This window comes from Amphiura filiformis, chromosome 4, assembly GCF_039555335.1.
Source record: "Amphiura filiformis chromosome 4, Afil_fr2py, whole genome shotgun sequence".
Lineage (NCBI taxonomy): Eukaryota > Metazoa > Echinodermata > Ophiuroidea > Amphilepidida > Amphiuridae > Amphiura > Amphiura filiformis.
The window spans coordinates 23430015-23453246 of NC_092631.1; the positions used below are offsets into that span (position 1 = coordinate 23430015).

At 35.7% G+C, this 23232-nt stretch overlaps 4 protein-coding genes across 5 annotated transcripts; 2 read left to right on the top strand and 2 right to left on the bottom strand.

The window, feature by feature from the left end:
- Nucleotides 1-515: 515 nt before the first annotated feature.
- LOC140150714 (neuromedin-U receptor 2-like) lies at nt 516-4551 on the bottom strand. The gene is made up of 2 exons (XM_072172803.1): nt 1192-4551; nt 516-602 (listed from the first exon to the last, which is right to left on the bottom strand). The coding sequence occupies exon 1, from the start codon at nt 4253-4255 to the stop codon at nt 3107-3109; it is 1149 nt and encodes a 382-aa protein (XP_072028904.1). The 5' UTR covers nt 4256-4551; the 3' UTR covers nt 516-602; nt 1192-3106.
- Nucleotides 4059-19752, top strand: LOC140150715 (uncharacterized). Of its 2 annotated transcripts, none has more exons than XM_072172806.1 (4): nt 4059-4195; nt 8611-8825; nt 11922-12085; nt 17470-19752. In XM_072172806.1, exons 2-4 carry the CDS (start codon nt 8617-8619, stop codon nt 17526-17528), a joined length of 432 nt encoding a protein of 143 aa, XP_072028907.1. In that variant the 5' UTR covers nt 4059-4195; nt 8611-8616; the 3' UTR covers nt 17529-19752. The 2 variants fall into 2 exon arrangements, with proteins under 2 accessions (XP_072028907.1, XP_072028906.1); XM_072172805.1 differs by lacking the exon at nt 4059-4195 and adding an exon at nt 7920-8029.
- A 431-nt stretch (nt 19753-20183) lies between these two features.
- LOC140150717 (late histone H2A.2.2-like) lies at nt 20184-21566 on the bottom strand. Its single transcript, XM_072172808.1, has one exon. The coding sequence runs from the start codon at nt 20671-20673 to the stop codon at nt 20287-20289; it is 387 nt and encodes a 128-aa protein (XP_072028909.1). The 5' UTR covers nt 20674-21566; the 3' UTR covers nt 20184-20286.
- Nucleotides 21567-21589: 23 nt separating this feature from the next.
- On the top strand, nt 21590-23085 carry LOC140150716 (late histone H2B.L4-like). Its single transcript, XM_072172807.1, has one exon. The coding sequence runs from the start codon at nt 21782-21784 to the stop codon at nt 22367-22369; it is 588 nt and encodes a 195-aa protein (XP_072028908.1). The 5' UTR covers nt 21590-21781; the 3' UTR covers nt 22370-23085.
- The last annotated feature ends 147 nt before the right edge of the window (nt 23086-23232 follow it).

Sequence of the window (23232 nt, forward strand, 5' to 3'; positions counted from 1 at the left end):
CCATGGCAACATTATTTCTTTGGTCGATTTGTAGTACAATACAAAAAGGAGAAAACAATCACTCGGTGTGGTTTTATACGGAGCGAACATTTGAAAAAAACTGCATGGAACGCGTATTTGATCTTGTGAACACGGTGCGTAAAAATAATTTAAACGAAGGATTTTCAAACGGATTCTAAAAATTTGTATAAACACACAAAAATAATGTAAAGATACATCCATGCAGCAACATTTTACTCACTGCGATATTTGATTGTACAGAGAGCCATACCTGTATATGTATCTCGCAGCCAGTTTCGAAAAGAGTAGGGTGTTAACCACTGACTGTTCCCAACCCGTCCCGGTGTTCAAATGGACCCCAATGGAAATAAGCTTCAATAGAGGCTTTCTTGGGTTATCCAGGGTTGTCAAAAACCCGAACAAATCAAGATTGCTGAGAAAACGCGGTTTTACAGAACAACTTTATACGTCTTTTATACGTTTTTTATACGTTTCTTCGTGTAACCTTAAGCATAAAGAATGTTACTAACTTTGCCTGTCTCCGTTGTTGGAAATGCATCCTCCATGAAGAGCATGTACTTTGGAACAAGAAAATCGGATACCTAAAAAGAAGATGATTACATTAAAAAAAAAATAGTTATCATTTTAAACAAATATACTCTGACCCACCTTGCCTCTGCAAAATTCCTTCAACTCATCTAAGGTAACTTTAGCAGAAGGATGAAGTCTTTTAAAAATATGAAAGAAAAACAAAACAAACAAAAACAACAAAATATAACATGAATATTTATTATTGATATCTATAGCTTAAAGTAGTAAGTTGGTTAGAAATGTTCATTACATTCCCAAAGTATACAAAAACGACATTTACTTCGCACTGTATATCGCGCGGAAGATTCTTTTCATGCTCATTCTACTATATAGAAACGGCCTTGATGCACGTGGAATACGGAAATAACCAAACAAAATAGCTCAGAAATCTCTGTGTAGACGCTACGGAAGCGTAAACTGTCTCATTTGCGTAAAAAGGAACAACGTTAGTAAGAGCCAACGCCCTTGATATCAATTTAGTTGAGAGCGGAGTTCTCATGTATATCCAAAATAATGGTAACAAAATAATCATGGATTTTCATCGGTTCAAATACATGTACGATATATAAACACGTTAAAAAAAATTTAACGTCTTTTTACCTGATACAGGCGCACACTTCTTCCGAAGTCCGTTCATCAGGAACCCCCACAACCTAATTGAACAAAATTCATCATTCGACTTAAAAATAGGGAAAACGAAATTTTGGACAAATATGTTATAAAACTTGCTGTAAGAGGGATTGAAATTCGGAGGAGGGATGTAATTGTGTGAGTTCATAGTCAAAGAGACAAGTTTTGGTAATTTTGAATTTCTTTTAGCCATGGTTTCTGATCTATAGACGAATCCAATTTCACGCATTTCACGCAATGGCGGCTATGAGCCGCGACGGGGACCCAACTTTCTCACCTAAAATGTGAAATGATGCGGCCAAAATAATGATGACAGTTTACAACACAAAATAATCTAACATCGAATTTTAAGCGGGTTTAATCCACCCAATTGGGCACTCACAACACCTGTTTGGTGCATGCGGGGTCCCAAATATGGCCGACCAAATCCTGACCATGACTTGGCTCGTTGGATTCGTCTATAAGCTACACACTGGAACTATGTTTTAAAATCTACCAAAACGGATATAACAATGGGCTGTTCCAGTTGAAACCCATCCACCCCGATGAAACACCTTCATCTCCCACACAGGGAGTGAGAATTTCAAATGAGGTTACCTGAGTGGGTGACTCCGTTTGAAATAGGGGTGTACGATTTCAACTGGAATAACTCAAGTACAATACCTCCCAGCAATACCTCTACAGCTTCACCCTGTTAATAGGAAAAGAAGAAATGACAAAATCTTTGTTTCATAATTTAAAAGAAAATTTTATTTAAACTGTTGAAACAAAAATATGTTATTGTATCCGTGCAAATTTAATTTTACAAAGCCTTACTTTTAAAAAGAGGCAAGTTTTCATGGGTTTTTTTTCTATCTTAGATTGAGGCCTATTTATAAAATAATAATGTTTCCACATGTTAATTGTATTACTCCAGTGGTTTTGATATGAAAAGCAAAAACGTGTATAATAATGCCCCTATATAGGATACTGCATACAATTCCGATGTGGTTACCACAAATTACTACGTTTTCGTTCACACCAAATATCTGGGGCGTTAACTTTCACTGTGGTAATAAGAAAAATATCATTACATTTCACTACCTGGAGAGAATTGATCAAAAATTGAATTCCCTCCTGAGGTTCGTATCTGTCAATGAGTTGACCATATCACAAGGATGCCATTATAGCTAGAGGCAGTATATAACACAAATGGGTCAATGAATTACATAAAAAGGACCTTGTGTGGTATTTGGTTCCCAGGAAGTGAGTTTTGCCTGAGGCAATTAATTTGTGGTTAAATGTTGATCCCTCACTACAAGAGTTATTACCGTTGATTTGGTTGAAAAAGGAGGTGAGACATGATCAAATCTCTCCAGGTAACAAAACGTAATGTGAACTTTCTTTTGATACCAACATTGATGAAGAAAAATGAGGCTGTCGACCGGGTCAAGGACCTATAATCGAATTCTAAAAATCCTAAATTTTGACGTGTTGACACGTTTGAAGCTTAAAAGTACCAGCTTGTTCTCAAAACCCGTCTTTTACATTTAGGTTAATTCATCATGTTCATGTTCATATTGGTTTCACGGCTTTCAAATGCGCAGTAACCATGTTCGCTAAACAATGTACACATCGGCGTGACGTCATATGACGACATCTCAGGTCTGACTGCAAAGAATTGTGGGATTTGAGGTCAATTTATGTCTGCCATTAATCTCTTGTCCGCGGGGAAAAAAATTCAGGGCGCGCTCAGAATTAGCAGGCGAAATCTCCCTCTATCTCTAAGGAGACAAAAGATCAAGATCACAAACATTCTATTGCATATTGAATATTGAAGATATTATATTAGTTAACATTATAATGTTACAACATGTAAGAAAGAGACACGTTCTACTTCCATGGTTTACACATTTGTAGAAACTTTGGTACTTTGACTTCTGCGTGACAAGTCACCACTTCTGCGTGACAAGTCACCACTTGATACCGGTCTTTCCGTAGTCTTCCTCCTCCTGCAAGTAGAGACACCAAATGCCTTATAAAATGCTTCCCGATAAAGGCGACTACCAAATCCATACACAAAAGGATTGGTAGCAGAATTCAACAGCAACAAACCGAAACTAATTTCAAATATAATCCCGTAGCTTGGTTCGTGGGTTCCTCTTACGATACGTACAAATTTGTGCAGGTTGATGACACGGGAAGGAATCTGACAGCAAAAGAAAATCACACCAATAATGATAAGGATTCGGGCCACTTGGTTCCGAACTTGCTGGTTGCGTTGTGCTTGCTGCTCTGATACAACTAGAGTATTCTTGCTTAAAGTCTTTATAAGGTTAAAGTACGTTATACAGCTGATTGTTAACGCAATACAAAATAAAGCGAATTGGATTATTTCAGAAAGTAAACTGAGTCCAATATTGATCATGAAACACTGCTGATACCTTGTTGGAAGATCTTTGTATTCTTCTTCATTAGGCCAGAGTATACACTCCTGCTTTAATTTGCCAAATCGCGGCGTGCTTAAAATTGCTAAAACAATGCCAACAATCCACGCCACGACGATTAGTTTTAGAGTATGCGCCTTACCGTGAAGTAATCTGTGTTCAACCGGTTTGCATATACTGTAGTAGCGTTCGAGAGAAACAAATGTCACCAATAAAACAGACGTAAAATAGCTGAGAAATATTGGGAAGATAGCACCCCAGCAACCCACCTCGGATGTATACGGCACACTCCCTCTTAATTGCGCTCGACGATACTTGTGGATTTGAGCACTCATTGTTATTAGTAAGAAGAGCATATCTGCCACCGCTAAATTTACTAGGTAATAGTTGGTTACAGTTCGCATTCGGCTGACACGGGCCACTGTAAACAAAAAGGCAAGATTGCCAAGAACACCAATACTGACGACGATTGGAAGAATGACTTTGGTGATAAAGGCGTCTGCTCCACTCCATCGATACTCATCAAGAGCTCTCTCAGCGTCTTCTAGGTATGTATAATTGAGAATACCGTCATCACAGCTGTCTAATGATGTTGTTGATGTATCCATTTTGAACAGTTTTGAACAGACTAATACCAACACCTTTTTAGATGTCACTGCACAAAGTTTCAGGTTTAGATACCAGTTTATCTGCCAAGCGACACCGTGAGAACGAGCTCGTCAAAAATCGTCATCCAAAGTCATGAAAGTGGAACAAACCAAGTATGTGAGTCCATCACTTGTAGAAATTTAGACACCTATAAAAAAAAAAGTTGTGGAAACTTCTATAGTATAATGCACTGCATAATATAGCGTATTAACTTGCATTGACTTTTTTAGTAAAACGTCAAAAGCTGAAAATGACACATAAATTATAATCGAATCCGTGATTGACCAGAAGATATAGGTAAAGTATGCAAATGAGATGCGCAATTTCGACGTCATCACTGTATTACATCCAAAACACAGGAACCGGATGATATAGTAATTACAGAAGTATATGCCTAATAAATGAAATATATAGGAAAGATTAGATCGAAAACACTGAATAAAGGAAATACTTGTACTTCCTCCAGGAGGACACTATACATGCTATACCAAAGTACAAAAACCTCGTTACGCACTTTTAAAGGACGATTTCTCATATTTTGGAACGCCCAATTTCAAATATTTCTTCATATTCTTAAAATAACATTTTATATGACATCTTAAAGAGGCACTGAAAGATTTCGAGAACAAATTATCAAATGAGAAAACATTGCCTTATTTTGTTAGATTGAGAGCCTACCGAGTAGTAATTTAGAGACAAAATTTGTAAAATTGACGATACTTAAGAGACATAATTATTGTGAGCGCCGGGCTGCTATAATTGAAGATCGAATTATAAATAGTTTGTGTATGACGTCCTGTCAACCAGACCAAAAATGCCGTAATGCATGTGCAGGTCAGCAACCAATCACGCCGCGCCTTTGGCCTGGCGTCAGACGCAAATTAGTCTTTTGTAATTCGGTCTTCAATTATATTGAAATGTCTTGTGGAATAAAATCCAGCTCCGGAAACTTTATTACATAAGCATAATTTTTTATACGGAATAGGCTGAATAAAGCTTAACTATTTCAGATGCCGATTACATACTTTGTAAGATTATATCTCATGCTTCGTTTCGCACAAAACGAATTCCAATCGAACATTTTACTTTGTTTTTATATAATATATATATAATATTGGATTTCAATATCATTTCACACATTCAATTAATTGCATTTGATCTGATCACCATCAATTTAATAGAACACAAGTCCTCTACATCTTAAATTATTTCAATCATATAATTTCATTGTTCTCCTACTGGTGGATATTACACGTGGCCATCTTGCAAGATCAACAGATAATAGATGGACAAAGAATGTTACAGAATGGAGGCATTGGCTGGGCTCAAGCCACCACGGCAGACAGAAAGTTTGATGGAGGGATGAGATATCAAGTTTTATATAGGGATCAGGTGGATGGCAAAAGCAAATGACAGGAATCTTTGGTGCCAACTTGAATCTTTGGTGCCAACTGCAGTGAGCTGAATACGGCTGTTGATGATGACATTAACATATTATTAGTGTGTTCTATATACATAACATTGTTCATCACTTTCATGCCTTCCACCAAAATTCCATCCATTTATAAACAGTACCTGTTCTATATAAATAATCCATTGTATATTAGGCCTAACTTAACTATACATTTTTCTTGACAATTTCTCAGTTGCTTCCGTCCTATTCTTTTTAAAGGATTTTTTATTCAATTCTTTTTGGTTAGTGACAGGGGAGATCGCTCACTCTTACCGACCCTTTCAACCACTCTAAAAACTCAATGTTTGTCTTTAAGAAAACACCCACCATGTCAACTCGTACACTATATAGGAAGCAATAATCTCAACACTCTAAGATTATAATGTACAGGGTGTCCCAAAAAAAAGAGGCCCCTCATTGCGCCCTCTTTTTCTCCTATTTTAGAAAAGTTGATCAAGTATATGTTGGTATGTAAAGAAGCCTTAGCTTTAATAAACCGAAACAATTATTTCAATCGGCTCATAACTTTTGAAGATATGCCCTTTTAAAGAAATGTATCCGTTTTTCACTCTGTCCACGAAGGAGGTTTGGCTACTTCAAAGATTGAAAAGTGCATATACCATGCATGAATATAAAACATTCCTCGATGATAACTTTATAAAATAACAACTTTATTTTAGGGAATGGGCTTTACCGGTGGGCTTATGGGTTATGGATTTTTTAAAGTGTCATTAATTTGGGCGAAATTGATGTGGGATGGGACTTCTTTTGCTATACTTGCAATTACTTATGTTTTTATCGGTTATTTTATGCCTTTTTGTTTTATTATGTTTCTTACTTTCTTACTTTATTGTTTCTTGCTTTCTTTTTATTGACAACATAAGTCATTTCTCTTTTTGGAATAAAAGGTAGCCCTGAAAAGGGCTGTTTAGTTTGTCTTTGGCTCTTTTGAAGTGAGTTAACTGTGCTGCTCTGCCCTCTACCTGGTTACCTGCTTGACGAATACAGGTTTCAGCCCTAGTCATCATTGCATCAATTACGTTGGGTACCAACCTTGTGCGCCGGATACTTGCGAATATAGCAGTAATACGTTTGTAAAGATCTTGGATTTTGCCACAAATGAAGAAATCAAGTGGTGCGAGGTCTGGTGATCTTGCAGGCCACTCCACAGCATGAGCCATCCCAACCACTCTGTTTGCTCTCCGTGGACAGAGTGAAAAACGGGTACTTGTCTTTAAAAGGCCATATCTTCAAAAGTTGTGAGCCGATTGAAATAATTGTTTTGGTTTATTAAAGCTAACAATTAAAGGTTTCTTTACATACCAAAATATATTTGATCAACTTTTCAGAAATAGGCGAAAAAGAGGGCGCAAAGAGGGGCCTCTTTTTTTGGGGACACCCTGTAATACCGGGAGAAATCAGTTAAAGGCCCATTCAGTGATTTGCTCATCCGGACGATCGTAAAAATCATCAAAAATCAGATTTTGGTACCTTTGTCATTGTCATAGATGTGCTAACATAGCCTGTGAGTCGTTCAGCCGAAAGCCGTGTATTTAAGACAAAATAAGACATTTTACACGAATCTGTAATTTAGATACTGACAGTATCTAAATTAGCTACATGTATTTGAATGGGGCTTCAACTTCGTAAGTACTGCTGTTTTCTTCGTTTTTTGCCAAATTTGTCATTTCAAAAATACCAAAATGACAATTTGAATGACTTATCCTTCACTTTTAAGCAATTTATAAACAATTGTAATTTTTTTACGCTTGCGTTGGGATCACTGAATGGGTCTTTAAGCATATCCCCTGAAAGTTTTGTCGGACGTTTTTGGTCGCACCATTTGATTTTGATTTTTGTTGAAAAAAAATATTCGCCCACTATAATATATTTCAGCTACTAATAAAATTGCTTGAACTTTTAGGAGAGTGTATGTTTCCTTGATACGCCTAATATACCTTGAATGCGGAAATACTTCGCTTTGTACGGGAAAAATTGGCGTGATGAATAGTACTAGTAATTTAATCATGAACACCCGGAAAGCAGGATACAAGTGGTATACCGCAACTGACGTTTTTGTGTTTACATATATGGTAATTTTGCTCATTCAAGCCCCAATTCTTGCATCAGCCAAATAAATATATATAGCCTATATTGTAGGCCGTGACGTTCTGGTTTTCAATATTGCTTTTAATCCTTGCAAAACAGGAGAGGTAACAACAGCAACAGTAGTCACATTTTATTATAAAGGAAATCGTTACAATATTTTAATTAAACTCTGGTAAGTTTACTGCTGTGGAAAACAGGTCATTTGATCAACATGATTAATGATTTTTGTTTTTGTTGTTTGTTTTGTTATGTTTTATCGGTTGATTATTTCTTTGTTTCAATATGTTGTGTGTCGTTGTTGGTGTTTTTTGTTTTTGTTTTTGTTGGGTTTTTTTTTTTTTTTTTTTTTTTGGGTTTTTTTTGGGTTTTTTTATAAGTTCGTGTTTATTCAGAGATTTTGTTTACTGCATGTATTTAAAACAAAATATTATATAGCTTTGATTTTACCTTTTTCATTTTCTAACTATTTCTTTATTTATATAAGAGTTTAAAAAAACTAAAATTCATAAATAATTAATTAATTAAAACAATTAAATTAACTTTTACCATGTTTACTCATATTCAACTATCTGAAAAGGGTCAGGAACTATTGCAAAGTAAACTTTCATGCTTTAAAAAAGTGGACTTTTTGTCTATTAGGCCCTAAGGGAACTGGCGACCCCTTCCCCCGGCTATACGGACCAGACAAATTGTATACTTATTGGAAGCCACCAAAATGACCAAAAATCATTGTGTATCCCATTTATGTTGCAGCACAAGATGGCTACCACTACTACATTTGTTCGCGTATCAGTAATGATGGTTTTCATGGGATTCGCACCAGAGTTCTGCATAGCATGCTTGGAGGCACAACCACCGCCACCAGACGTGGATATTGGGGTACCAGACGACATTCCACAGTTGACACCTGTATTTGATCCCAATACTGGCAATGTTGGCGTCGGTGTTGGAGTTCCAGTACAGACTCAGTAAGTGACTGTTCTGCTTACAGCATAGACCCTATGTTTACAGTATCATTAGTACTAATATTGGGAACCTATATACAGGCTGCATCAAAATGATTGGTACCCATCAGCTTTTTTGTCTATTTAAATTCCGGTATCTAATGAAACGCTTGCTTCTCCCAAATTCATCATTAGATCATCTTGCAGTGACTACAATTTATAGTTGTATGACCTTTTATTACATAAATCTACCAATATTGAAATGATGTTAAACTGTATTTTGATAGGGTATTCTATTATACTCACCGGATATTGATGGGTGCCAATCATTTTGATACACCCTGTACACCAGGCCTTTACGTTTGAGGCGGGCGATCGCTCTCGCTCGCCACCGCTTACCCAAACTCCTTTCGAGTGATCGATTTCCACTTACCATAGAAACTAACATCGTTCGTTGCTAGTAATAGCCCAAAATTAAATGTAATTTATATTTAATAAGTTTCAGCACTTTTTAATAATTCAATTTATTAGCCTTAATTCCTGTTAGCTGCCCCCTCCCCTCGGCTTTTATGATCCGTCAAGTCAAGACCGTCAAATGCGCTTTTTCATGCAGATTTTATATTTAATAAAAATTCCTTTAAAAAGGAATGGGGCGCCCAAATTATGTGAGCTTGGACGTGATATGGTGAATTCCATGGCATGGTGTTTAGATTTGGTCCCGGGGATTTGGTATCATAATGATTTTTTTCTAGGGAAGAGTAGAAGATGATCAAATGCAAGACAAATGTGTTTGATTGGGGAAGGTGTATCACAGGACCGTTTTGGATGAAATAAATTGAATTGGAATGAAGCTGTCGTGTCAATTTGCGATTATGTGGGGTGGGGGAGTTCAATTTTGGGGCATATTGTAGTGATGATATTGCTTTGGATATTGAATATTGTTGAATTTCGTTATGCAGTGGGGTATATGATGGATAGTATAGAAGAGGATCTACCCCTATGTTGACCAAAAGAAAAGTTTTTATGAATGTATAACGTCTGTGATACATATACATCATAACGTCTGTGATACATATACATCATCTACTTGCTAATACACTGAAAATCTAATAGAGATGAAGGATAAAAGACAATTACAGAACATTCATTCTTCAAAAGTAGCTATATGGGTATACAATGTTTACAAGATAAGAACGTTAATGTTTTGTACATGAACGTAACATCTTTGATACATAGTTGTTAACACACTGAAAATCTGACTAGAGATTTACAATTTGATGATATCCAAAAGAATACTTACTAACTTAGCATTGAAGAATTAAAATAATTACAGAACTTTCATTTGTTAACATACACGTAGCAATGATTAACAATGTTGAAAATACAAACGTAATGTTTTGTTCATAAACATAACATCCTCGACACATCTAGGATCCGCATAATTTGTTGATTAATGTCATAAACAGTCACAAAAGATTTATGGTCTGATCATTTTATCATTTTAAGGGGACCCGATATTGCATTTGGAAGAACCAGGCTTTTCAATTACTATCAAAACTGCTGGGTACCAAACTTTTTGATACAGCTTGTATAGTAATTTGTTCTAATTTCCATGCAAAAGGAGCCAGTTGTTTCATCCTTAAAACAAATAGGCTACACCATAATTTCCAATTACCCCATGCAGATAGATAAGACCTTGGTAAGATAAGCGTGTTAATTGTTATGTCACTATCAGATCACTATCTTGATCTTGATAAGATGCCTGACTTTGAAACTTTGGGTACAAAAACTCATACTCTGCAAGTTAGGTCAAATTTTGCACTATGATTGTTTATTTGAGCTTATTGGACTATGCCATTCAGATTAGGCTATTGTAATCCAAAGTGTTGGTCACCGTCTATCGGGTTCTAAGAGGCGGTAAACTGGTTACAAAGGTCAAAGTGGTTACAAAGGTCAAAGGTCTCGATTTATTTGGTGTTTTACAAATCCATTAATTTTGTCTTTTAAACAAAGAATATACGCACACCATTTTATCCTGTGCATAACAGAAAACAATAATAAAATAAAATCCAAGCATATTGTGGATTTATTTCTGAGCAAGGGCATAATTTTAGCAAAATAGCACAACAATTGCGGAGTAAATCTAGTAAGACTGAAATTAGAAGCTACTCACAAGTACATGCCAATATTGTGGGACGCCTCCGTAGAGGGCGCCCCAAAAAGTGACGTAGCCAAAGATAACCCCCTACCCATCAGTACCGACGCTCTGTCGGTATACTACATCGCGACTGGTCGTCAGTATTAATTACGCTACAAATTCTCTACTAGTTGGCTGTTGGCTCATTTTAGCATTAAAAGTAATTTTGATAGAAATAATAGAGGACAACATTTCAAAATGTGTCAAAATCTTTAGCACATTCTTCGGTACATTTTGTGCCAGTGCCCCTCTTCTTAAACCCGGCTCTCAAAACGCTGGCTATGCTACTAATTACATTTCAACATTTGTGATGCGATCAAGCAAAATCAGTCGGAACTCGGAAATATTGATTTTGAGATATAGCCTAACAAAGGAACTGTTTCCTTTTGTTTTCTATTGTTATGGAAACTCTTTAATTGCTCATATCTTTGGAACTGGTGGTTTAATTGCAGTGGGGTTTTCTGCAAAATGTAGCTTTGCAAATGTTTGTTACTACCCTATAAGAAACTAAAAATTCAATATTTCCGAGTTCCGACTGATTTTGCTTGATCGCATCACATTTGTTCATTAGAATAAGACATTATTCATTCAGTCTTCTGTTATCATGATTATTCGCAACTATACTGTTGCTGTTCTAGCATCATCATACTAGAGATTGATTCCACCCTTCGCGTAACACATACTCGCGAGCGATTGACCACTCAAATCTAAACGCAAAGGCCTGGAGCCAAAAATGCGAATTTAACACTGTAAAAATTCCTGGATAACACATTCTTAACATGTTAACCCGTTTAAGAGGCGTTGCTTACGATAAACACTACAAAGCGTTTACAAGGAATATTTCAATAATAATTATTGATACTCCCAAGTGAGTAAACATTGCCCAAACATAAGATTTATTTCAAAAAAATTAATCTTTACAGGGTCCGAAAACGTCGTGAAACATCAGAAATTCCACCCTCCAAGATAGCGCTATTTACCATGATGGATATGAATGATAATGACCAGTTACAGCTAGAGGAATGGATAAAAGCTGCTGGTACCTCTGAAAACTTTGTGGAATTCTTGAGGAAAGATGATTCAAACGGTAAGACAAAAAAAATACGTACAGTGTGTCCCAGAAAAAAATACCGAGTGAATAAAATTAAACGTAAGTCGAGAAGTAGACATCAGAATCAAAATTGTTAAAATGTAGCGTATAGTACGGTGTACCATCTCCGCCAATTTCCTTTTTAATTTCCCCTTTTTTAATTTCCCTTTTTTTAATTTCCCTTTTTTTTTAATTTCACTTTTTTTTGAATTCCTTTTTTTTTTAATTTCCTTTTTTTTGAATTTCCCTTTTTGTGTGTATTTCCTTTTTTTTAATTTCCCTTTTTTTTTTATTTCCTTTTTTTTTTTAATTTCCCTTTTTTTTTTTTGAATTTCCTTCTTTTTTTTTTTTTGAATTTCCTTTTTTTTTGAATTTCACCTTTTTTTTTTTTTTTTTTTTGTAAAATAAAGTTTGGCAGAGGCGTGGTTCGAACTCACGGCGCAGGGCTTTGGATACTCTGTGGGCCTAGCGCCTTAGACCAGTCGGCCACTTGTCATATTGTTATGCCTTTGAAAATTATTTGAACATATGGTCGCAACTTCAACATAGGCCTACCACGTGACAAGCAAAGGCAGAAAATTCGGGAGAAAATGTACCATATTTTGGAATTTTATTTGTTAAAAACATTAATGTGTATTAATAGCGCTCAATTGTTGAGAAATCCGACAATAATAAACATGATAAATGGGCAATTATTATACATGCATTATCGATTTGAACTCGCTAGGCCGTATGGCCGCACCGGCTGCACGTGCTATAATACTCCTATATACCGGGCCCGGGATACCGGGTATATATACATGTGGTTCACATTATAGAACCTGCCATTTTTCGTGCATACACGGTCTGGATTTTCGCAATTTATAGGATAATTACACGTAGGTCCCCCAAAGTTTTTTCCAGTTATTGAAGTGCTTATATAATGACATGATGTTGCATTCAATAATATAAGCCTACGTATACTTTACTTTACCTTTACTGTCACTATTATAATTATATAAACTTTTTCATAACCATTTTATACTAGTATTTTGATGTAATAAATATCAGTATAATTTCGAGTTCAACTGAATGCTTTCATCATGATTAATAACATGTTTTATTTATCAAAATCGACTATGGCATAGTCTAGGACCTACGTAAAATTTACATAAAATTTTTACCATCAATAGAGTGTTAATTTTGACTAAATTCAGAAAATATTTTGGCGTAGGGCCTATATAATTATAAAATTGAAATAAAATTCTCTGCCTTGATTTATTTGTTTGTTTATGTATTTATTTAACAATTACCGGTAATTGATTATTTGCTTATTTATGTGTTTATTTATCAATCAATGAATTCTTTTATTTATTAATTTATTGATCAATTAATGATTTATTTTATTTATATCTATTTCTTTATTTAATCGTTTTCATTTAATAAATTAATTGATAACAACCGTATTCATTCCAATAAGCGCCCATGCCTCAATATAAAGCGCCCACCCAGGGAAGCTTAGGGATTAAGTTTAAAATGTAGCTCCTGGATGACCTTTGACCTCGGATGACCTCGATTTTAAGTTTTACGTGTTCCCCTCATATCAAGGATTCCACCCACCAAGTTTGAGCCCGATCGGACAAAGTTTAAAATTTGACCCCTCCATAATGACCTTTGACCTCGCTTGACCTCAATTTTATTTCGGGAATATATTCCCCTCGTATCAAGGATTCCACCCACCAAATTTGAGCCCGATCGGACAAAGTTTGAAATTTGACCCCTCCGTAATGACCTTTGACCTTGGTTGACCTCGATTTTATTTCGCGCATTATATTCCCCTTGTATCAAGGATGCCACCCACCAAATTTGGGCCCGATCGGACAAAGTTTAATTTTTTGATGAATATGCATTTTTTTTGCGAAATAATTTCCCTTTTTAATTTCCCTTTTTTTTTTTAATTTCCCCTTTTTTTTTTTTAAATTTCCCCGATATTTTTTTTGATGTGCGTATAATGTTGCAGCTAGTGGATTCATGTTAGTATACCGCGGGGAGCATTAGCCTTAGTCAAGGCTTCGTCCGTACTTTATATTTGAACACAGCTGTCCAACATGGATAGCGCTCGCATAGCTTTCTATTTTTTTATATCTTGGCCTATAGTGAAGACAAAAATTAAATCCAAACCTAGTAAAACAATCCGAATCCAATAGAGTGATCACGAGGCTTATATTAAAGAAGGCCTAATTTGAATTAGATTAGAATAATAATTGTTAATAATATATTAAATATTTAGACCCTTCCACTGTATAAGTCTTTATTCGGCCTATAGCTAAAGCCACGATTTCTCCGTGTTCATGGTGTTACAAAATCTAAAATCCGTCTTGCAAATTGGACGATTCCGTGATTTTCCGTGTCCACTGTAAAGCACTAGGCCTATGGCCAGAATCTTGGATCGTAGGCCTAAAATTAATGCTAGAATTGATTGTTTAATGGTTGATTACTGCTAAATAATCACTTTTCTTTGTTTTATTTTACAAATCAACACAAAAGTTAGACATTTTAAACAGTTTTTCACTATTTGGTGGCATTTTCAAATTTCCCTGAGCAAACCCCGACATAAGATGAGTTTTTAACATTTTTTTAAACATAGTTACATTTTTAGCAGTTCTAAAATATATAGGCAATTCATTCCATGACGTGGAGCTGCAGTTTCAAATGACTCATGTGCTCTTATTTTGTTTCTTGAAGAAGTTGCATGTTTCCAGATCGAAGAGTAGGCCTACGAGTGGGAACATAATTTGAAAGAAGTTCAGATAAATATGACGGAGCAATAGGCCTATCATTATTACATTTATATACAATCAACATAAGTTAAACAACAATTCATTGGAACACAGGAAGCCAATGCAGTTCCTTACCAGTGTCTTATTAGTTTGTGAGAAAAATGCAAAAATAGTCACATAGGCCTAATAGTCATAAAATAGTTCTATTAAATAGTACGAATATGCCGTCCCTTTACATGGCAATTTTAATGGCAATTTTAAAACATTTGGCATGTGCAAAGGAGGGGGGGGCGAAGATTTTTTTTGGCAGGCCGAGAAGAGAAGCAAGCAATTTTTTTGGCACGCCTTGGGAAAATTACACCCCCCCCCCCTCACGGGCCGGGATAAAACCACTGCGATTTATATACTAGTATTCTTATGGTTTTCCCGTGACTTGAAATAAGTCTACGGCCCTAGCACACAGGCTCCGGCACAGGCTATATCAGTGGTGTAAATAGTACACACACATGGTCTGACCACTGACTTCTACACAGTGGGTCTGTCCATATACTATATCCATGGTCTGTCACACGTAAAGACTACAGTGCGAGCAAATTCTTGGACAACTATTGAGCACACCACATTTCGCCAAAATACATTCTAGAAACGCTTGCTGTTAGAATAAGAAAAATTTTAATGCTAATTTATTGCACATTCTAGGGAAGCGTGGTTACCTTTTAAAATAACCGAGTGAGAGGGTTTTCAAGAAAATATTTTTCCTGTCAAAACTGAAGCATCCTCTGCATAAAAGAAAATATGAATATTAACTGCACATCATATATAACGATTCGTGATACCCAATTGTGGCACATTTGATGTCGTTTAAGAAGCAGAGAATTTTATTTCAATTTTATATACGCCAAAATATTTTTTAATTGAGCAAAAATAAGGATAGAAAAAAACGTTGAAAATCCTATGTGAATATTACATTAGACCCGGCAAAAGATTACTGTTTCGTTTTTATGGTAATCTAATCTTTTATTTCCTGAAAAAACATTTGGGGTCTAAAATGGAATTTTTATGTAATTGATAAAAACATCGAACGTGATACAAGAAAATGGTAGGTTTTCCTCTATAGTATTTTACTGACCATGGAAATGTACTGAGACACAAGCACGTGTCAAAATCGATATAATGTATTGTCCATACAGACGCCCAGTTATCACTGTTTATTATTGGATTTTTTTGTATAAAACACGCAGTTAACTTAATTGAGCGCTAATAATACACATAAATGTTTTAGGCAAATAAAATTCCAAAATATGGTACGTTTTCTGCCTTTGCTTGTCACGTGGTAGGCCTATGTTGAAGTTGCGATTATACCTTCAAATAAGTTTCAAATGAATTCCAAGAAGACAAATGGCCGAGTGGTCTAAGGCGCTGGGTTCATAGTGTATCCAAAGCAGTCCGCCGCCGCCGTGAGTTCGAACCCCGCCTCCGCCAAACTTTAATGAAGTAAAATTAAAATTGAAATTTTACTTTTAAAAAATTTCATATTGGGGAAATGTGACTGGCAGAATTTATGTATGGCGTGGAGTGGTGTGACTATTGAGTATGTGTCTCGGCCAAGATTCTGCTTTGTGAGAAAATAAAAGGGGGAATTAAAAAAAAAGAGGGAAAATAAAAAATTAAAAAAAGGGGGAAATAAAAAAAAAAAAAAGTGGAAATTAAAAAAAAAGGAAATTAAAAAAAAGGGAAATTAAAAAAAAGGGAAATTAAAAAAGGGGAAATTAAAAAAGGGAAATTAAAAAAAAGAGGAAATTAAAAAAAGGAAATTAAAAAAAAAGGGGAATTAAAAAAGGGAAATTGGCGGAGATGGTACACCGTAGTATAGTCTACTTTATTGTGCATCACGTACGAAAATTTTATTTTATTTGGTTAACTGGTTGCGAAGAGTTTAACGATTACATAATGCGCGCATCAATGCAGTTCATTCCAAGTTTGATCACAGGCGCTTTTTTCATACTCGCTCACCCCTTCTAAGGGACGCACCATTTGTTTGGGTCAGGCAGAATTTTTTTTTTTATGGCTCCAAAGGCAGAATTTTTTTTTTTTCGCCGCAGTATATTTTTCAATTTTAATGTTTAACTTTATACAAAGTTGGTGGGGGAAATTTTTTTTTTTACTTATCAGTGAGGCAAAACATTTTTTTTCGTCTCACTAGTGGGCAAAGTTTTTTTTAATCGTCTCACAAGTGGGCGAAGTTTTTTTTTCAAAAAACTCCCATGCCCCCCCCCCCTGGAATCTAGTACGTGTAAAGCACGTGCGTTATCTAACCATTGAGCTGGAGGGGATCCTGATAAAACTAAGTAGTAATGATTAAGTATTTTCATCCAATTTTGTCTCCCCTTGAAAATTGCTTCCCCTTGGGCACCTGATTAAACTGACCACCAAATTAGACGACAGTATTTCGGGGATAAATTATTATACAAGTAAGACACTAGATGTGCTTTTTCCGTGAGTATGCACCCTTCCCAAAATAATCGGAGGGTATAAGAGGAGAAGCATACCAGATTCTAAGGTTGCCCCGAAAAAAATCACGTCTTCCTTGCTAACTAAATATGTCTATTTTCTTTATCACAGGTGACGCTATGATTTCGTGGGAGGAATTCCAGAAAGTGCCTGCCATAACATTCAACTGACTGCAATAAAAATATTTTGAACCTGAATATTTGGTATAATAGAGAAGAGCACAATGTAATTAATACAACAACACATTGATATGTAAATGGGAAACTACATAATAATATGTCTATCAAGTCTCCTCTATAAACTTGACCGATACCATATCTATATATAATTAAGATATTATTGTTTACGCACAACGAAAACTATAATGTTTTATACTTCTTATATTTGATTTATATATTTATTCAATTTAATTTATTGAAGTATCATCCCAGCAAACACAAAACGTTTTTGAAACGTTTTTAACAGGTTATATTTTTGATTTTTGTTTTTAGCAAACAATGTTTCAATAACATTAAATGTCGGGTTATATCAGGGTCAAGGAAACGTTTGAAAAACGTTTTGTATGAAAACACAAGTGTTGCAAAAATATTTTTTAAATGTTTTCAATAATGTTATTGTAAAATATTTTTGTAAATTTTTTTGCCAATATTTAAATAAGATTATTTTGGAATATTTGCAGTAAGTTATCACAAAACGTTTTTGAATGTTATGAAAACGTTTTATACCCTTTATATATATCCTTTATATAACCCGACATTTTTAAAAACGTTTTCTGGTAACATTTTCTAACCTTTTGCGATTGATGTCGAAAATGTTTTGTGTTTGCTTGGATTACTAGTCATTGGTGGCATGCATCAGTTTTGCGCTTGATTCAGTACTAACTAAACATAATATGATTATTAGACATTAAATTAATAATTATCAAAAGATTGTGAAAAGAACGCTAACGCTACTCACTTCTTCCGATCATTTGTTTCTTTTCCTCCATTGAAGATGTACTTGTGTAGTGCTGCAGAAATAAATGGTGCAGCATATTACACTTATTTTGCATTTTTCCGAAAAAGCACAGAAATTGGCACAAATGCATAGTTTTTGATGTGCTTAACAAATTTGAGATAAGGGCCAAAATAATTTCTTTCCAAAATGGCAAGAAAAGTCATCAAAGTTTATTCAGGGTAAAATTCAATAATTGTTTCTTGTATCAAAATGTGACATTTGACATTTTACTTTATAACTTAATTATCATTATCTAACTTCATTATTAACTTTAAAAAACCGTACATCGCAGACATGCTAAACTATATATATCTTTTCTGAGTCCTCATGACTAGAGGAGTATTTTGGTTTGAATTTGACCCTGCATAAGCTTTGATAACCTTTCCCCGCCATTTTGTAAAGAAATTATTGGTGGCCCTCACTCCAACATTATTAAGCATGCATATCAAGAGCTACATCTATGCCTATTTGATTGTGTGATTTTTTTTGGGAAAATGCACAATAATTTCACCATTCTGCGGCCCTAGTGGTACTAAAACACGTAGCATGATGTTATTTTTCTGTTATATTGCAGACAGGATGCGTAATTTGATGTAGAACTAAAAATTTGGCGCGGTTTGACAGAAATACCGCAGTAGTGTAGCAAATCAATTGATGTGAAATTGTGATCAATTTATGATATGATATGTCGATAAATATGTAACGAACAGATTAGTTTACATTATTACAGCAATATTTCGCGCCGTTTTTAGAAATGGTGCCTTTTGTAATTTGCCGTTTTAGATTTATATTGAATTGACCTTTTGCGTAAATCCCATAAGCCTTTGCGAGTACACCTGAGATGTCGTCATTTGACGTCACGCCGACTTGCAATGCGCAGTAACGTGTTCGCTAAACGCGTACTGACGGCAAATGACAACATCTCAGGTGTACTCGCAAAGGCTTATGGGATTTACCGAAAAGGTCAATTCAAGTTTGTACTCAAATTTAATAATTCACTTTCTTATACCTACTCCATCAAACATAAGCAATGGTCCAACAAATATTTAGGGTTAAAATCGGTAAGGATGATTTTGAGATTTCTTTTATTTGATTACAAGCATTTTGCGAGTGCAAAAAGGTAAATAAAACAAATGTCTGACTGGCTAAATGATGAAATAGTTTCAGTTAACCATATGAGATTACATATTATTATATCAATTACTTTGCGTAACATTATGTTCTGTATGTTTAATAGTGAAAAGAAAGAGGCAGCACACTCTTTCTGAGAAAATATTTCTTATGTGCAATAATTATTAACTTTAATACGAAAATTCTTGTATACCCGCATTGACATAATTATATTCATATTTTGATAAATAAACATACCTGTAAATTAAAACAAGTAAACAAATACTATGACAAGCTCAAGATCTCTTTTTGGAGTATATGGTGGCTCTTAAAAGAGCCGTTGTAATATGTAAACTATTCAGTTTACTTCTTCTTTGGCAAAAGAACAGCCTGGACAGTCAGAATTAATAGGTAAATTTTCACGGGAAAATTTTCTGGACACGTGAAACCCATGGGCGCAGACATATAAGCATTATGGAATGTGACCCCGAGCACAGCGGGTGTTCTTCCAATGTATTTGAATAGGAAGAATTCTTCCTTTGAGGCAAAATAAGTTACTTGTCGCAAGTTAATAATGTTATGGTAAGAGTTTCCGTAGATAAATATTTTTTCCGTAGATAGATATTTTGAAATTACATTTTGATGATATTGTGAAAAAATTAAGATAACATAATATTCAATAAATTTGCAACGCACAAATTTCTATCAAAATTGCAGTCAAAAATACTATTCCAATTAAAAATTACTAAGACTTGAATAGCGAGGTCACCGCCGGGGGTCAGAGATCAGGCTCGAGGTTACACTCACATTGATACGCATTGGTCACATGTCCAGAAAATTTTCCTGTGAAAATTTACCTATTAATGTTGACTGCTGGATGTTTGGCAGGACACCACCTTGGGCGATGGTCACACCTCCGAGAAGCTTGTTCAACTCTTCGTCGTTGCGGACAGCCAGTTGCAAGTGACGTGGGTTGATTCTGGTCTTCTTGTTGTCACGGGCAGCATTGCCAGCCAACTCAAGGATCTCAGCGGTCAGATATTCCATGACGGCTGCCAAGTAGACTGGGGCACCAGCACCAACACGGTTGGCATAGTTGCCCTTTCTCAAGAAGCGGTGCACACGGCCAACGGGGAACTGAAGTCCTGCACGGGATGAGCGGCTCTTAGCCTTGCTCTTTGACTTTCCTCCTTTACCACGTCCAGACATGATGAATTGTATTTTGTTCGGTGTCGATACAAAATGAATAACCTTAGAAAATAACACGTCCTTTATATATGTAATAGTGGGATCCTAACGTAGTTTCAGAAAGGATTAAGTTTTCAATTGTTGACCAATCAGCGAGTAATATTGACCAAATCATAAATAGCATATTGACCAATACATGAAGTATAGACGAAATTTTGAGTATTGACCAATACATGAAGTATTGACCAGTATGTGGAACATCGACCAATACACGGAGCATCGACCAATACACGGAGTATTGACCAATACACGGAGTATTGACCAATACACGGAGTATTGACCAATACACGGGAGTATTGACCAGTACACGGAGTATTGACCAGTACATAGAGTATTGACCAGTTCATGGAGCATCGACCAATACACGGAGTATTGACCAATAGTACACGGCGTATTGACAGGTTTATGTTGATGTATTGATGAAATAAAAAAGCAGATGAGAGAAGAATTTCTTCTGTTCTTCTTTGAATAAAATCACCTCACAAACCAGTCTCTTACATGACTGTATTATTATAATAGGCTGGCTTTTCTTCTTCTTCCTATATACTTTCCTCATTTTTTTAGTATTATCGCACGGGTTTTACGTGCACAGTTTACCCATGTACGATCCTGGAACCTAGGATTTATCCCGGGGGATTGTCTCCCTTCTCGTTTTGAATAGCTCTGACACACGTGCATAGTGACAGTGGAGACTCTTCCTGTACACGGGACCAACGGCTTGATGTGACTTTCGAACCACGAGACGTCGCAAACACATCATCCTAGATGAACAAACGTAGACAATTTTGTCAGTATTTCGTGGAGAAATTAAAAGAAATTATACGTGATACCCGCGCGGGTAGCTGAATACGTGGGGGTCTGTCCGAGTCTGTCATAAAGACAATACATTATACATTGTTTGATTTAATATTATTGCCACTGATGTAATACAATGGTTTTCGTTTTAAAACAATGATAATCAACTACAATAAATATCTCTATCAAAATATAACATCTGCATGATCAGGGGAACTTTCGGCGCGTTAAGAAAAAAATCAATATTTGGGATCAATGTTGCATATTTCAATCAATGTTTGCTAAACTTTATGCACCCACAATGATCCCTAAACCAACTATAAATCAATGTTGGTGTTCTGATCAATTGCAGTCTACAAAGCAAGACAAACGATCGGTTATTGAACATGATTTCTCACCGAAAAATGCAGGATCCTTCATTTGCATATCAAATCATATAAATATAGCCTGCTTCAGGAAGACTAGACATTTTCTGTTGAAGAAACCTATCGTCAACATGCCTGCCAAGACTAGCGGAAAGGGAGCAAAGAAGGCCGGTAAGGCCAAGGGTAGTTCAGTAGCTGGCAAGAGGCGTAGACGCCGAAAGGAAAGCTACGGCATCTACATCTACAAGGTGCTCAAGCAGGTGCACCCAGACACTGGTATCTCCAGCAAGGCCATGAGCATCATGAACAGCTTTGTCAACGATATCTTTGAGCGCATCGCTGGCGAGTCGTCCCGTTTGGCTAACTACAACAAGAAGTCAACCATCAGCAGCCGCGAGGTCCAGACTGCTGTCCGTCTTATTCTGCCTGGTGAGCTGGCCAAGCACGCCGTGAGTGAAGGCACCAAGGCTGTCACCAAGTACACTACCTCCAAGTAAATGTATGCTATCAAACCCAACGGCTCTTTTTAGAGCCACCCCATCTTCTAAAAAGAGAATGTGACTTGTCTCAAATATTTGCGAAATCGACACAAACATGACATGATTAAATTGGTTTACATCAGCATTATCATCAACACACCACATTCACGAACATTCCATGCGCATTTTGTACAAAATTGATCGTATATAACAGTACGTGTCAAAATTAGAACTTTGTAGAATAAAAAGTCTATGTTTCTCGTAGATTGACAACAACTAAATATACCGCTTACTTTATTATATTTAAATTTCCTTTGACCATGTTGACACTTGTTTTTCACCGTTATCGTTGAACATTATATAAAGTCTGCACAAAAAGTAACGCAGCTGTTATAAATACGCCTATGGCTTCAGAACTAATTATTGTTTTCACAATATTTCAACATAAATGTGTCCCAAAAAGAGGTAGTATAGGTTAAATGTAGAAAATGCCGCATACCGCAGTTGTGGCGTGGCCGGATTTACAATAGGGCCAGATGGGCCCGGGCCAAAATATTTAACAGTGCCTATAGTAGTTATTCTAATGGCGTTAAATTAATTAATGGAAATTGAGTTAATTTCATTCTTTTTCGTTGCAAGAGTATAATTATTATCCAGCATTACAGGGTTTTGGGCTATAGTGCTCTACACCCAACAAAGCATAACAGATTCTATCCTTAGCAAACACAAAAACGTTTTAAAAACGTTTTAAATAAGTTATATTTTGGCTTTTGGTTTAGGTAAAAACGTTTTAATTACATTAAAATGTCGGGTTATATAAAGGTCATGAAAACGTTTCAAAACGTTTTGAATGAAAACACACTGCAAAAACATTTTTAAGA